The sequence below is a fragment of the Halichoerus grypus genome, chromosome 10 (assembly GCF_964656455.1).
Source record: "Halichoerus grypus chromosome 10, mHalGry1.hap1.1, whole genome shotgun sequence".
In the NCBI taxonomy this organism is placed as follows: Eukaryota; Metazoa; Chordata; class Mammalia; order Carnivora; family Phocidae; genus Halichoerus; species Halichoerus grypus.
In genome coordinates this window covers 52,377,220-52,391,674 of record NC_135721.1, presented here as the reverse complement: position 1 = coordinate 52,391,674, position 14,455 = coordinate 52,377,220, and the positions used below count along the sequence as shown (strand labels likewise).

General features: G+C 48.1%; 1 protein-coding gene across 2 annotated transcripts in view; it reads left to right on the top strand.

Moving 5' to 3' along the window:
* Nucleotides 1-14,455, top strand: part of ARHGAP25 (Rho GTPase activating protein 25) — an 84,958-nt gene that overhangs the window by 53,815 nt on the left and 16,688 nt on the right. For both annotated transcript variants that reach the window (XM_036073096.2, XM_036073094.2), the window contains one exon: nt 12,374-12,581. In XM_036073096.2, coding sequence (XP_035928989.1) covers nt 12,374-12,581 — 208 coding nt within the window. The remainder of the gene's footprint in view (nt 1-12,373; nt 12,582-14,455) is intronic.

Below are 14,455 nucleotides of genomic sequence, written 5' to 3'. Positions count from 1 at the left end.
CCCATGTTGTTATATTGATTCATTTCAGGGGTTATTTGGTTACCAAAAATAGAAATCGCGTGCAATGATGTTAAGCAACAAAGAGGGATTTACTGGGTTGGTACGGTAGCTACTCAAAGAGACCAAGGGAGAACTGCCAAGAGGACTCAAGACACTGGGGCCAAGAACTGGACCATCGGCCCAGCGCTTATCCTGTCAGTTTCTCTGGGGCCACACAGCTTCACATTCTGCTTTTCTCTTTATGCCTGCCTGTGTTTGCGTAGTTGGCAGCGCTCCAGTACTCACTCGTGGCCCCATACAGCCATGCCAGCCCCAGCTTTCCTGCATTTCTCTCTCAAGCACAGCAGAGGCTGAGCTCAGCCTCCACCACCCCATTCCAAACTCCTGAGAAAGACCATCTACCTGGCTCAGCTGGGGGCAGGAGACCACTTGCAGACTCAGGAGCTGGGGCAAGGAGGCAGTCCTGTAGCCCGGGACCTGCCTAGCGGGGGCTGGGAGAAAAGAAGTTACTGATGGGACACCCAGACTCAGGAGTGCCTGCCACAGGCATCCTGAGCAGTTGCATCCTATTACAAAAAGAGGAGCGTGGTTTCGTTAACCATTTCCCAGGTCCTAAACACTCTCTTTTTTGCTGTGCTAGTCAGTCCAAGATGAGGTTTTTATTGATTAAAGCTCTCTTCTGTGCCATTCAGCCTGGATAAGCTTAGCTGTGAGCCTCCTTGTTGCCCCGGATTGTGAGATCATGAGCCCTTGCCGAGGTTTCCTGCTTTCCTCAGTCCAGCGCTCTAGGCAGCCTGCGTTGACAAGGGTAGTAGACTTGGCCTACATTGCCTACCTACGCACTTATTCTGAGTCAAATGAGGTCCCTGCACTGTAAGTAGCCTCTGTGCCTTATATGGTGCTGGCTCAGCCTTGCGGCGGTGAGCTGCTCTACTGGGTCCTGCGCCACGCGGGGATTTCTTCTTTCCCCCACCTCACCCCTTGAGAAGCCAGTCAAGCATAAATCCTGCAGGCAGGGGAAAGTCCGAGGGACGAGAAATAAGAGTGCAGCATATTTATTTATTCAAAGAACAGAATTTGTCTCTGATGTGGCATTTCAGATGTTTCTAAAGCCTCTTGTGGAATCTGAATGCTGGATCTCGGGATGAGAAGGCATTTTAAGACAACAGAGAGTCCAGTCTGAGGCCACGAGGCAAGCCAGACATTTGTTCTTCCTGTTTGTAAGTCAGGAAGCTCCTGTCCTGAGGAAGTAGATGATTAGTCCGAGGGGCCCAGCTGCCGAGGAGTGGGGCCGGGGCTCCTGCCTCTTAGGCAGCTCTTGTCACAGCATGGCCCCACTCGGAAAGTGCCTCTGAGCCAGGTCCACTAGATCTGCAGGGCATGCCCCTCAAACATTGGAAAGTCACTGGCAGATGTTGCTGCTGCCTCTTTCCAGCCCTTCCTGAAACTTTCTATGGCTTTTCCCATCCAGAATCCGCTCTCTTCTTACCATTTCCACTACCACCATCCTGGTTGAGGCACCCTACCGTCTTGTCTGAATCACAGTAGTGGTTCCAAAACCAACTCCCTTGCTTTTCCCCAAACACCCAAGGCACGTTCCTGCCTCAGGCACATTGCTATTTTCTCTGTCTGGAATCCTCTGTCTCCGGGTACCTGTGTGGCTTGGTACTCTGCTTTTTTGCAGGTCTTTGCTCAAGTATCACCTCAGTGAGACTTCCCCCATCCCCATCATCCCATTTGACATTGAATCCCTTCCTTGCCCTACCCCTGGCCCTCCTTGTCCCTCTGTCCTGCTTCATTTTTCTCCTATGTACTACCCTCTTAGAACCTGCTAAATTTTTCACTCATTTGTTCGTAGTTGGTCTCCCCTGGCTAGAAGGAAACCTTTAATCTACTTGGCATGAATTTCTTTCTCCGTTTTGTTCAGTGCTATATCCCAGAATCTAAACAGTGCCTGACACAGTAATGTGAAGGAATGGCCTTTTCTTCCCATGGTGGTCCTGGGTTCTACTCCCGTAGGCTCTCCTCTTTGCTCAATGACCATCAGCTTACCTGGGAAATTACTTGGAAAATGGGTTGCTGCCTCTAGAATGATCTTGCTCCAAGTGTGTTAATGGTGAGCTTTGGTGAAACTCTTTATGGTTTGTAGACCCCTTAGAGAATCTGATAAAAGCTGTGGAAACGCTCCCCAGAAAAATGTTCAGACAGAGCAATTTTGTGTTCAACTGCATTCAACTGCAGGTACCTGTAGTCCCTTTGTACTACCTAGGTACTGAGTCCAAACTATGTTTTACAAGTCACCCTCGTTGACAGTTTTGCAGAGCTAAGGCCCTTCTTGCCCCAGTTTCTTTTCTGGCTCCCTTTCTGCCTTGACAAGAAAGAAGGCCCACATAGTTCCCATGACACACCCCGCTTTTTCCCCTTGGCTCCTCCTGCCTCCTAGCTGCTCTAAACATTCCTCTCACCTTGTCCCTTTCTGGGACCATTTCCAATGTTTCTCCACACGTCCCAGAAATTCTTGGACACCAGCTAGATGTCCAACAATCTAACTCAATTCGGACGCTATCTACCTAGAGATAGTTCAGATTGCACAGGCAAAGGGCTCGGTCCTGCAACACATCTCCCCTTCCATGCATTTCAGGTGCCAATTTCAAGGCCAGATTGTCACCTGTGCTTCTGACCCAATGGTTATAGATTGGAGGTCCCAATGACCCCCTCCCTGGGTTCAATTAATTTGCTAGAGGGGCTCACAGAACTGAGGAAACCAGTTAGCTTATTAGATCACCAGTTTATTATAAAAGGATATAACTCAGGAACAGCCAGATGGAAGAAAGGCATGGGCAAAGTGTGGCGAAGGCCCTCTCCAAGACTACCAGTCTCCCCCAAATCTTCAGGTATCCATCAACCCAGAAATTCTCCAAACCCCATATCCTTTTGGATTTTATGGAGGCTGTATTGCATCTGCACGATTGATTAAATCATTGGCCATTCGTGACTTAACTCAATCTCCAGCTCCCGCCCCCCACCCCTGCCCAGAGGTCAGTGGGTGGGACTGAAAGTTCTAACCCTGTAATCACTGGGTTGGTTCCACCGTTAATCAGCCCCTATCCTAGGTGCCTTTCAAAACTCACCTCATTAACATAACAAAAGATGCCTTGATCTCTCTCATTGCAGCAAATTCCAAGAGTTTCAGGAGCTCGGTGCCAGAAAATGGGTGAAAGACCAAAAATATATTTCTTATAGCAAATCACAATGTCACACCTTGGAAAGCAGCACCGTGGTGTTCTAGTCTTTTCGTTCCTAGCCAGCCAATTTATCTCTTTTTTCTGCACTATTCTTTCCTAAGGACCTGGTTGGGAAAAGTTAGATTAATTTTTTCCCAAAAGTTCTGGATGCAATTCCAAGCGTTCCTGATGTAAGTAGAAGAAAAGGAAGGGAGGTGAACACATCTGGACTTTGAGTGACTTGTCCCTTTTTCTCTAAACCACCCCCTCCCTGAGTTGGAGGGCTCTGTGTTCCCTTGATCCCCATCCTGAAACCAGGTGTCTGCCCCACCCCCAGGGAGCAGGCAGGCCACATTGCAAAATGCTGATTGGTCAGAACCTGCTTTGCCCTCTTGCTCCGGAGGCTGGCCTCTCTGTTTTTTTCTCAGTCCACTGCTGCGTACGTAAGCACTGGACTAAATTGTGCATTGTTCTGCTCTGACCAACCTGGTTATAAGACCCGGGCCAGGTCTCATGTTTTAGGCATCTTTGTGTGTTTGCCAACACTAGGCGTAGAGTATTTAAACAGTGGGTTGTTACATGCCTTGGGTTCCTTTTCTTCCTCTTCTTTCTTAAGTTGTCCGCATCCTTCAGAACATGATTTCACAATCTACAGCAGAGTTTAGCCTGTGGGAGTGTGTTATCTCTGTGACTCATTGTTATTCCATGTGTGCTGATTCTTTTTCTCTGGCTAAACTGGACATTAGGAAGGATGGGTTTTTTTTCTTTTTTTCTTTTACTGATTCCCCAAGAAGGATAATTTTTACTTATTTCAGTAATCCCCCTCTCCCCAGATCCCAACACAAGACACTTTTTTTTTTTAAGATTTATTTATTTTATTTGAGAGAGAGAGTGAGAGAGAGAGAGAAAGAGTGAGAGAGAGAACACGAGCAGGGGGAGGGGCAGAGGGAGAGAGAAAGAATCTCCAGCACACTCTCCACTGAGCGTGGAGTCTGACACCTGACACGGGGCTCGATCCCACAACCCTGAGATCATGGCCTGAGCGGAAACTTAAGAGTCGAACGCTCAACCGACTGAGCCACACAGGTGCCCCAAGACAGATACTTACTCTTTTAGTCAACAAATATTTCTTGAGCATGTGCCAAGCGCTGTGCTAGCCCTGGGGGTACATCAATGTGAAAAAGACTAAGTCCCCTCTTCCAGGAGCTCACAGTCTAATAGAAGACACAGAAACAAATCGACCCCCAAACCATAACATTACAACTGGGTAAAGTACCATGAAGGAAGCCTACATACTGCACGGGGGGGGGGGGGGGGGGGGGGAAACTTTGTCAAGAAATTTAGGAAAAGCTTCCCTGAACTAGTGATGATTAAGCTTAAATCTGAAGGGTCAGTAGAGGCTAACGAGGCAGAGGAGGGAGAAGAGGAACAGTATTTCAGCCAGGGGAAGAGCATATACGAAGGTCCTCTGACAGAAAGGAGAACAGGCTCTGGAGTGAGAGGAAGGTGAAAAGAGTGGACATAGCCTTGCTAAAGATGTTGGTCTTCATCCTAAGGTGGCTTGGACGAGGGTGGTGGTGTCGAAGATGGCAAAAAGTTAGCAGGTGTTCACAACGTTTCAGAGGTAACACTGCCATGACATGGGAGTGCATTTGACACGGAAGGAGAACGTGGTGTCTGTCGATCGAGTCCTTGATTCCCAGCCTATGAGTGAATGGAGTGAACATTTGGCGGGCAGCATCCCATTACTCCTCCTGGCAATCCTTCCCGGCTCCTGCCTGTCCCCTCATGCTGAGAGTCCATTTCAAGTCTCCTGGGCATGTCTGGCAGGGTGGCTGCACTGTTTGTTAAAATCTTCTCAACGGGAGGGAGAAATCATCTTAGTTTACCCCACAACCCACCTCCAAGAGCTTTCTCTCTGAAGGCTTGACTGAGCTACATGCAACTCTGAAAGCATTTCCAGAGAAGGGTGGGCTGGCTTCATCAACACTAAGTGAAATCCTGTGTTCCTGCCAGACACTTTGATATATGGAGCAATGCTGGTAAGGGCTTGTGTGGGGGATTTTATTTTTTTTTTAACCCACCTCCATTCTATCCCTTGAATGGCAGTTGACAATTAGCTGCTAAGTAAAAGGAGGCACTTCTTTTTATTGCGGGCCCTGACAGCTTTATGTTCACTCTTTAAAAGCCAAGACTCATATGTGTAAAGGTGAGTGGGGAGGGGAAGTAGTGTGGGAAGGAGGAAGGGAGGGCCAGGGGCAGGTGCCGACAGATCCTGTGATTTCCGTGCTGGAGTCAGACAGAACCTGAGCAGTACTTACAAGCATGTGTTGATCTGGAAGCGAGAGAGGATGGTTCTTCCAGGCTGGAGAGGAGGGAAGGCCTGAGGCTGGCCCAGCAGAGGCTGTGGTTCCTTGGCCCCCACCATGCCTCATATTCTTAGGATGCCGCGGTGGGACCTGGGCTGTGGCTTATCTGCCCTGACACTGCTCTCTTGCTGGAATTTCAGGACGAAAACCCCCAAGCTCCGAAAGAAAGGTATTTCTTCCCTATTTTGTGATTCAGTTCTTCCACTAAAAGGCACTCTGCCCAGCTCCCCTTCCCTCTCCTGTGGAGATGGGGACGTTCCTAGACCTGAGCCCCTGGGAAGCAGGTACCAGTGCTGGGTCCCAGGGCCAGTGGGAAAGAGGGGACGGGGGCAGGGCGGGCCCTCCTGGGGACCGGGGCTGGACCAGAGGCAGGGTGGGGAGGGGCTCTTGTCTTGAACCCAGGAGTGTCTGTGTGGTGAGGAAGCGGGGGATGAGGTTAGAAAGGAGGTGACAGATAATCCTTCCACTTTCACTTCCCCAGAGCAACTGTGTCCTGGGGCTGCCTAGCAAATCTGAGGAGGAGGCTTAGAAGTAAAGGGCAGAGGATGGCCCACAGATAGAGACTTAGGCAGCCACCTACCCCTTTCTTCTTCCCCTTGAGACTTAGTGATGTCTGAAATTTCACCTAGACAGTTGTATTCCACTGGCTTTAAACAGAGAGATTAAAATATTGAATTTAGAATCATGGGGTAAATATGACAGTGGACAAACTCCTAATCTAAGTCTCAGTTTATCCGTCTGTAAAATGGAACAATAATATCTATTTTGTAAGGTTCTTATGAGGACTAAGTGAGAGCACACATGAAACCTTCTAGGGCACTTCTTCATAAAATTAACTTAATTAATTAAATGCATTAATTAGAATTATTATATTATATATTATAATTAATCAATTAAGATTTGTACCCATTAAGATGGCAATGCCTCTATTAATAGTGACTGGTCCAAAGTGAGGAGCAGTTCTGAGTGGATGACTGGCTGGTAAGGGCAGGAAGAGCAGGGGCAATCATTCCTTGAAGGAGTGGGTGCAGCCTGGGAGGCAGGGGAGCCTGGGGTGGAGAATGGTCTTCAAGTGCCTCCCACCCCACGGTCTGCTGTCTTCCTCATTCCCTAGTTTCCTTGGGGTCTAGGCTCTTTCATGTCCACCCAGGATCAAAGGGTGGTGATCAGGACTGAGAAGTCAGAGGTGCAACTCAGGATTGGGTCTTTGGAGTTCCAGGAAGAATTTCTACTCCAAACTCCTCCTATGTGATTGGAGATGGAGAGTGACAAAGCCTGATTGAAACAAACTGAAGAAAACCAGGATGCTCTTTCTCTCCTGTTGGTCTTGCGGTCTCTACAGCCTGCAGTGGCCATTTCTTGTTGGAGGGAAGAGCTCTGACTGATTTCTAGGCAGGAAGTGTGCAGTTCAGTGTCTTTGTCGTATGGGTAATACGAAAGCAGTGGGAGTGCTAAGAAACACACGAGGATAAGGGAAGGAAGGCCCAGGACACTCCAACATTTAGAGGACAAGGAGAAAAAGAGGAATCATCCGAGGAGGCTGAGGAAGTGTGGCCCATGAGATAAATCAAGAACCAAGTGGGAGTGCCAAAAGCCATGTGAAAAGTGTCTCAAGAAGGAGTGATTTGCTCTGTCACATGGTGCTGATAGAGCAGTTAAGAGGAAGACTGAGAATTTGACTCCTCAGTTTTAAAAATGTAAAGGCCATTGATCTCTTTGACAAGAGCAAGTTTGAGAAGTGCTGATCAGAGTACTTTCAGCAGAGAAGGGGCGGAAGACGAGAGGAATGGGAGACCGCCGGTGACAGCTCTTCGAGGACTGGTCCATCATGTGCCAGACTCTGTGCCAGGAAATAAAAATAGATGGTGAACCAGACGGGCTGTCTGCCTTTGAGGAGCCCACAGTCCGGTAGAAGAGAGTCACGTTTAAAACTAAGCTACATGAGAAGTGGTAGGATAGAGCTATCTACAGGGAGCTCTGTGAGGACAGAGGAAGGAGACACCAGTTCCCTCTGAGGAGAAGACAATTGTAACTTCTGCTGCTGGAAAATCAGGTTCCCAGGTGGGGAGAGGGAGGAAGGGTATTAGCTCCAGAGTTTTCAAAAGCAAAGACCTTTTTTCATTCTTTTTATCAAAATCTCCAGCTACCAAAGAGGCTGGCCCACAGCAGATGCTCAGTTTGTATTTGCTGGCTGATTTTGTGAATTCCAGTGGAAGGAGTTTACAAGAAACAGAGTTGCAAAAGAAACCATCACAATAATTTTGACAGTAGCAGCAGGGACAGAGAAGAGAGATGGTTTAATTTAGAAAGTGCTGATCGGTTTGGAGGGAAAGAGAGGGTGTTGCAGATAATCCTAACACTCACACTTTAGCTAATGAGGTTTGTTGAGTTCAGGTACCTTGTGTTGATGGTTTTGTATTCTTCGGGCCTAGGAAAATGCCTGATACTTGACTGCTTGAGTGACTGAATGCTATTGTCTGGGAAGAAGGCTGCAGGATAAGCAGTGATTTGGGAGTGTTGGGGGTGGGACAAGAATGAGATTGGAGAAGACACTGGGAGAAATGCCATTAGACATTGGATGGGAAAGGATAGAGAGATGATAGATAGATAGATAGATAGATAGATAGATAGATAGATAGATGATAGATGGATCTGGACCAGACATGTGGATTTGCAAGTTACCAGTTTGTAGGTGATATCCAAATCTACGGAATCATAGGACCTTTGCCAAAGAGAATGTCTAGAGGGAGGAGACATTTGAATGTCTGAGTTTGAATGCCCGGAAGTGACATACTAAAGGAGCAGTTGGAGGAAGGAGCACAGTGAAAGACTGCAGAGGAGCCAGCAGGGAGATGAGACTAGAATGAGAGCAGATGGTTTTGTCATCACGTGGGGAGAAAGTCTTGATGAGGAAGGAGAATCAACAGTATCAAGAGTCTCCAGGGAAGACCAGCAGGGTGTGGGATGAACATAGGCCATGTCTGGCCATTAGGAGGGCACTGGAAATTTTATTGAGTGGGTTGGATGGAAAGATGCAGGCTGATGAAACCAGACTGGGATGGGTTGAGAGGTTGATAAGTGAAGAAGTAGAGCCTGTGAGGATGGAAGTAGACATGTTCTTTTATGAGTATACTGATGAAGAGAAGGAAGGCAAGTAGTGGTGGTTTGGGAGCTGGGGCAGGAAGTTATTGTTTCATAAATTGGCTGACTTAGACTCACTTGGGCTCTTTCGATTGAAAAAAGAAAAATTTAAGATACAAAAGAGATGGAGTGAAGTGCTGGAGAGGTGGGAAAGGATGGAACCCACAGGCTGAAAAAACAACATCTTAGAGGAAAAGCACAGGGTCCTTTTCTTCCTCTGAGAGCAGACCAACAGACAGACAGACAGAGGAGGAGGGACCAGAAAGGCAGGGACTGGGGATGAGGGAGTCATCATGATGTCCTCCACTTTAGGAAGAGAAGGGAAAGAGGAGCCAAGGTCATCTGCTGAGTCAGAGAAGGGAAGGAGTGTGAGTGCAAGGCGAGTGGGGAAGATTTGGAACCAAGGTTTTACAGAGATTGGGAATATAAACTCCCATGATACGGAATGCTGTGTTCCCTGGGAGCTCTGGGTGACAGGTGAAGGCGTGGAGAGGGTACTGGGAGTCAGCAGAGCCGAGATGATGGAGGAGAGAGGAGGGTTGGGAAGTGGGTTTACTGGTGAGAGCGGCATCGCAATGACTGACTGTGGGGCTGGGAGGGATAGAGGATGAGCACAGGATGAGGCTGAGAGGCTGGGATGGGGAGAAAAATTATATGGGACTTGCTACCCAGAGGGTTGTAAGAAGGAGCTGGATTCCAGGTCACCTGCAAAATGGAACATCTGCCTCTGGACCTCAGGAATGGAGCTCCCATTTGACAGCTCTGACATTTCCACGTATATCCCCACGTTGTGTTTGGGATATGGTTCTCTGTCAGGATCTGGGGGGCACCCTGAGCCTGAGTTTCAGCTGCTCTGAAACACATCTGCCTCCCCCTTTGCGGTGCCCCTCAAGGGATTTTTACAAATGCCACGTGGTCTATGTTTTAAGTCAGATTATTTCAGTCATTTCCTTCCATATCTATTCAGCTCCTTTCACAGACATATAGGAACCAAATTCTATATGGCTGTTGACATCCTCTAATTGTTTCTCATATTGCACATTGTCATTTCATTTCCATAACTCGAGTATAAGTTCATTGAAAGCAGGAACCATGTCCTATGTTCTCTTGTCTGTATTACTCATTCCACATGGCCTGCTGCTAGCACTCAATAAATGTTAGTGTGGAGCTGAATTCCTCACCGAGGAGATCTCTACTAGTATTTAAAGAAATGCCACAGTTATCATTAATCATGGAAAGCACTTGCTTAAAGATGAAATAATAAGTAATTCAGCAAACCTACTATCTACCTTGTGTCAGGCCCTATGCTGAATACTGGGGATGAAAAGAGAGCATCCCCATATTTCCAGCATTGGGGAACCTAGCCATGCAGAGGGTATGGGTATGTACACATTATTACCGTACAGTGTCAAAAGGTATTGGGATATTTGAAAAGGAATATAAGTACACAAAGTAGGGACAGAATCTCTCAGGCTGGGGTCAAGGAAGGCTTGGCAGACGTGATGATATTTGAGTCAGCCAAGGAAGACAAATAGAATTCCAGCAGACAAGGAAGGAGAGATGAACAGACTGGGCAATGAGAAGACCATCCAAAGGTATGAAGACTGGAGAGAGCTGTGGGTTTCGGGAACATCAGGGTGAGGCGCCTTTGGGGACGTGACCTGAAGTCAGACTAGAGAGGTAGGTGGGGGTCAGACCGAATGCCAACCCAAGCAATGCCAGCCCCAACTTTCAAACTTTAGCCGCAGAAATATTCAATCGAACAGTCTCACTGAAATGGATTAAAGTCAAATAGACACCAGCCCAGTGGATTTGGTTGGGAGTAGGGAGTACAGGGACCCCGCCCCCACCCCATGCTCAGCTCCTCCTAGATTCACTGCCCTCACTCCCAGCGCCTGATGTGATGAGGGAGGGGCTGCAGAGGAAGTCCCTAGGACTTTGAGGGGTAATTTGGAAAATGCTAATGTGGCAGTTGGGGAAGAAGTGGATGACTATTAAGAACAGGGTTGGGGGGCGGGGGAGTGTGCTTAGGTAAATTGGAGGCGGTTTAGAGAGGTAAGCAGCAGGAGAGCTTTGAACATGTCAGAAGAGAACAGACCACAGCTGTGGGAGAGGTGAGAGAGTAGTCTAGCCTGGCTTAGGGCAGTGGGTGGGAGTGCAGAGGATGTGGTAGATTCAAGAGCTCAGTACAGCTCTTTATAGGGGGAATCCACATTAGTTAGAGACTGGAAACAGGGGACCCACCAGAGAGAGAACCATGGGGAAAACCAAAGGACTTTGGGAAGCAGTGTCCTGGCAATTGAAACGGTCGGTATAGCAGGGTCCTAATCATGACAGAGGGAAAATCAGGCAGGACAGAGCTGAAGCCATGACCTGTCTCTGAGCCTTCAGGAACCAAAGGGCCTGGGGTCCTGGTGGGAGAATGGGTAGCCAATGATTGTCCTGATTTAAAAACTAACCTTGTTATACCACTGGGGTGGGGAAATTATAGAGCCAAGTACTGACAGGGTTGGGTTAGAGCTGGTCCACACATGCTTTGCTGGAGGCAGTGTAATTTGGAAAAATATTTTTGGACAACAATTTGCATACCACTGAGTCATAAAAATGTTCAAACCACTTGACCTAGTAATTCTACATATGGGAATCTGCCCTAAGGAAATAGTTCAGAAGAGTGAAAAGCCTATGTTCACCCATCCAAATGTTAATTAATTAATTAAGCAATTAATTAGAAATTATACAGTGCACCGAATACATTCCAGGAACTCTGATAGGTGGATAATCATGTTCACTGTGGCAATTTTAAAAATAGTAAAACATATGGGGCGCCTGGGTGGCTTGGTTAGTTGGGCGACGGACTCTGGATTTAGGCTCAGGTCATGATCCAGGGTCCTGGGATCCAGCCTCGCGTTGCTGGGCTCCTCGCTCAGCAGGGAATCTGCTTGAGGATTCTCCCTCTCCCTCTGCTCCTCTTCCTGCTCACGCTCTCTCTCTCTAATAAATAAATAAATCTTAAAAAGAAAAGTAGTAAAACATAGTAAACAATCTAAATTATTAAAAACGCCACAATGGTTTAATACAGTATGAGATATCCATGTGGTAGACTGTTATATTTTGATGCTATATGACACAAGCAGAATTCAAAACAGCCTCCTCGCTGCTGTGGTTAAGAGCACGTTCTCTTGAGTTTACTGCCTGGGCTTGAATTCTGATTACCATGGCCTGGCACCTGACCTTGGCAAGTTCACTAGTGCGTCTAAGGCTCAGTGTATTTAGTAGTAAGGTGAGTATAACAATTCTACTACCTCGTGGGGTTGCCACTGAGATGAAATGAGAACAGGTGTGCAAAGTGCTTAGCACAATTTCTAGCCCACAACAGGTACTCTGTAAAAATGAGTTGTTATTTTAAATATGTAAAAATGTGGGTCAAGAGAAAAAGACTGACAGAGACCGCCCCAAAGGTATAGCCCCAGGAGATATTATGGGTGACTTGTCTCTGCCCTTTTGTCTAGTATCATTGCACTAAAACTTTTAGGGTTACAGGCAACACAAACAAATCTAGATAGAGGCGAAGCACTTTGACCTATCAGTTCATCCAGTGGAAGTCAGAGTGACGAGCAGGTCCTGTTTTTCTCTTCCCAGCCGTGTTTGGCCAGCGTTTGGATGAGACTGTGGCCTATGAACAGAAATTTGGCCCCCACCTGGTGCCCATCCTGGTGGAGAAGTGTGCAGAGTTCATCCTCCAGCATGGCCTGAATGAAGAGGGCATCTTCCGACTGCCTGGGCAGGACAACCTGGTGAAGCAGCTCAGAGATGCTTTTGATGCCGGGGAGAGGCCCTCCTTTGACAGGTACCCTGTCCTCACCACGCCCTCCCCCTGCCTCACTTGGGTGGGAGAACCTCTCTCTACCAGCTGAGCTATAGGACTCACACAGATGTTTCCAAAGCCCTGGTTTGCCATAAAGAGAGCCTTTTGTTTTGCTGGTCTCTTACGTGAGGAATGATGTGAACTTGAAGCAGGGCCTTGCTGATGCAGGGTTAGGGTTAGTGCCGTGGCGGGAGGAGAGGAAGATGGGACCTAGCTCGAGGCCCACACTGCCGGGCCCATGAGGACTGTGGAGGAGCTGAGCTGGCTGTACGAACAGACTCAGTGTGGTAGTGAACGTACCATATCTATGCCCAAGGGCTCCGATGTTCTTCCTCAGCTTTCCAGAAATGGCCAGAACCAGGACTTCTTGTTAGTTTGGGAGACCACAGTAGCATCCACCTCTGAACTTCGTTCTGAGCCTTTTTGGAGAGAGTACATACATACTGATGTCTTAGCAGTCTGGCGTCCCCCCGAGGCCTCCCGTGTGGAGGTTGCCCAGCTTTGGTTGGGGCATACCAGCTGTCCCCCCGAGGCCTCCCATGTGGAGGTTGCCCAGGTTTGGTTGGGGCATACCAGCTGTCCCCCCGATGTCTCCCCTGTGGAGGTTGCCCAGCTTTGGTTGGGGCATACCAGCTGTCCCCCCGATGCCTCCCCTGTGGAGGTTGCCCAGGTTTGGTTGGGGCATACCAGCTGTCCCCCCGATGCCTCCACTGTGGAGGTCGCCCAGCTTTGGTTGGGGCATACCAGCTGTAGTGACATTTCTTCTGACCATCGCCGACCCACCCCACCCCCTCCAGCTACCCAGCCGAGGTTTTCTGTTTTGCCACAGTCACCTAGTGTAGCCTCCACCCCGATATTGGACATTCTCCACCTACTGTGCAATATTCGCCCTGGTTGCCTGTGTGTGCTTGTCCTGCTGGCAAGAGAGAGCCATTGTTCTTTCTAAATCAGCAGCCCGTACATCAAGATTTGGTGAGACAGGCCTCAACTCTATCCAGTTTCCAAAGGTTGAAATTCCCCAAGAGGTTATTTAGGACCTAGGAACAGGGCTGATCCTGGCAAAATCCTGAACAGCTAAGTGCCGTGAACGCCCTCTCCCCATCATCCACCCCGGTCGCCAGGAATGCCCATTCTCCCTCTGCAGCATCTCTGATACCTTCTGTTCTCTCCATTCTCACAGCCACTGCCTGAGTTTGGACCACCGCGTGTCTGTCTTGGCCGCCGTTGGCGTGCACTAGGTTAACTTACCAAGGGTGCTGTCTTTTTACAGGAAAGCAATGGGTGGAGTTGTTACTGGAACTATAGCAGGTTATGGGCATCAAATTTACGGACCTCTCAGCAGCACTATAAATTGCATTTCGTTATCAGGCACCTGTTCAATTAAGCTCACCACCTTTGTATTCAGTTTTCTTCTTATGTTTTTAATTAGCTTTGAGTTGATCAAAAGATACAGTCGGGTTGTTGCTAAAGCGATGTGAACAGTCAGCCAGGAGGAAGAGAGGTGATTGCAGGGGTTTGTCAGATACTTGCCCTGGGCTTGATTTTATGTACCTATAAAGTCAGCCTGGGTGGTGGAGTCATAGTCTTTGATTCCTGTGAAATATTTGGAGCTGGAAGAAGGAAAGTTACACAGCTTGTCATGACCTCTCTACCCCACCCTAAGAAGTAGCGTTTGCACACCTAGAAATAGGAGGGTTACCTGGGGCTCTTAAGAGTCCTCCCAGGGCCGATTCTGGATCTACATAATCCTTGTGGGTACTCATCTAGACCTATGTTGGTCATAGGTGTGGTTTGAGATCTCCCAAATTGTCTCACTGGGATGAAGAGAAACAAAGGAGCTTTTATTTGGTAGATTC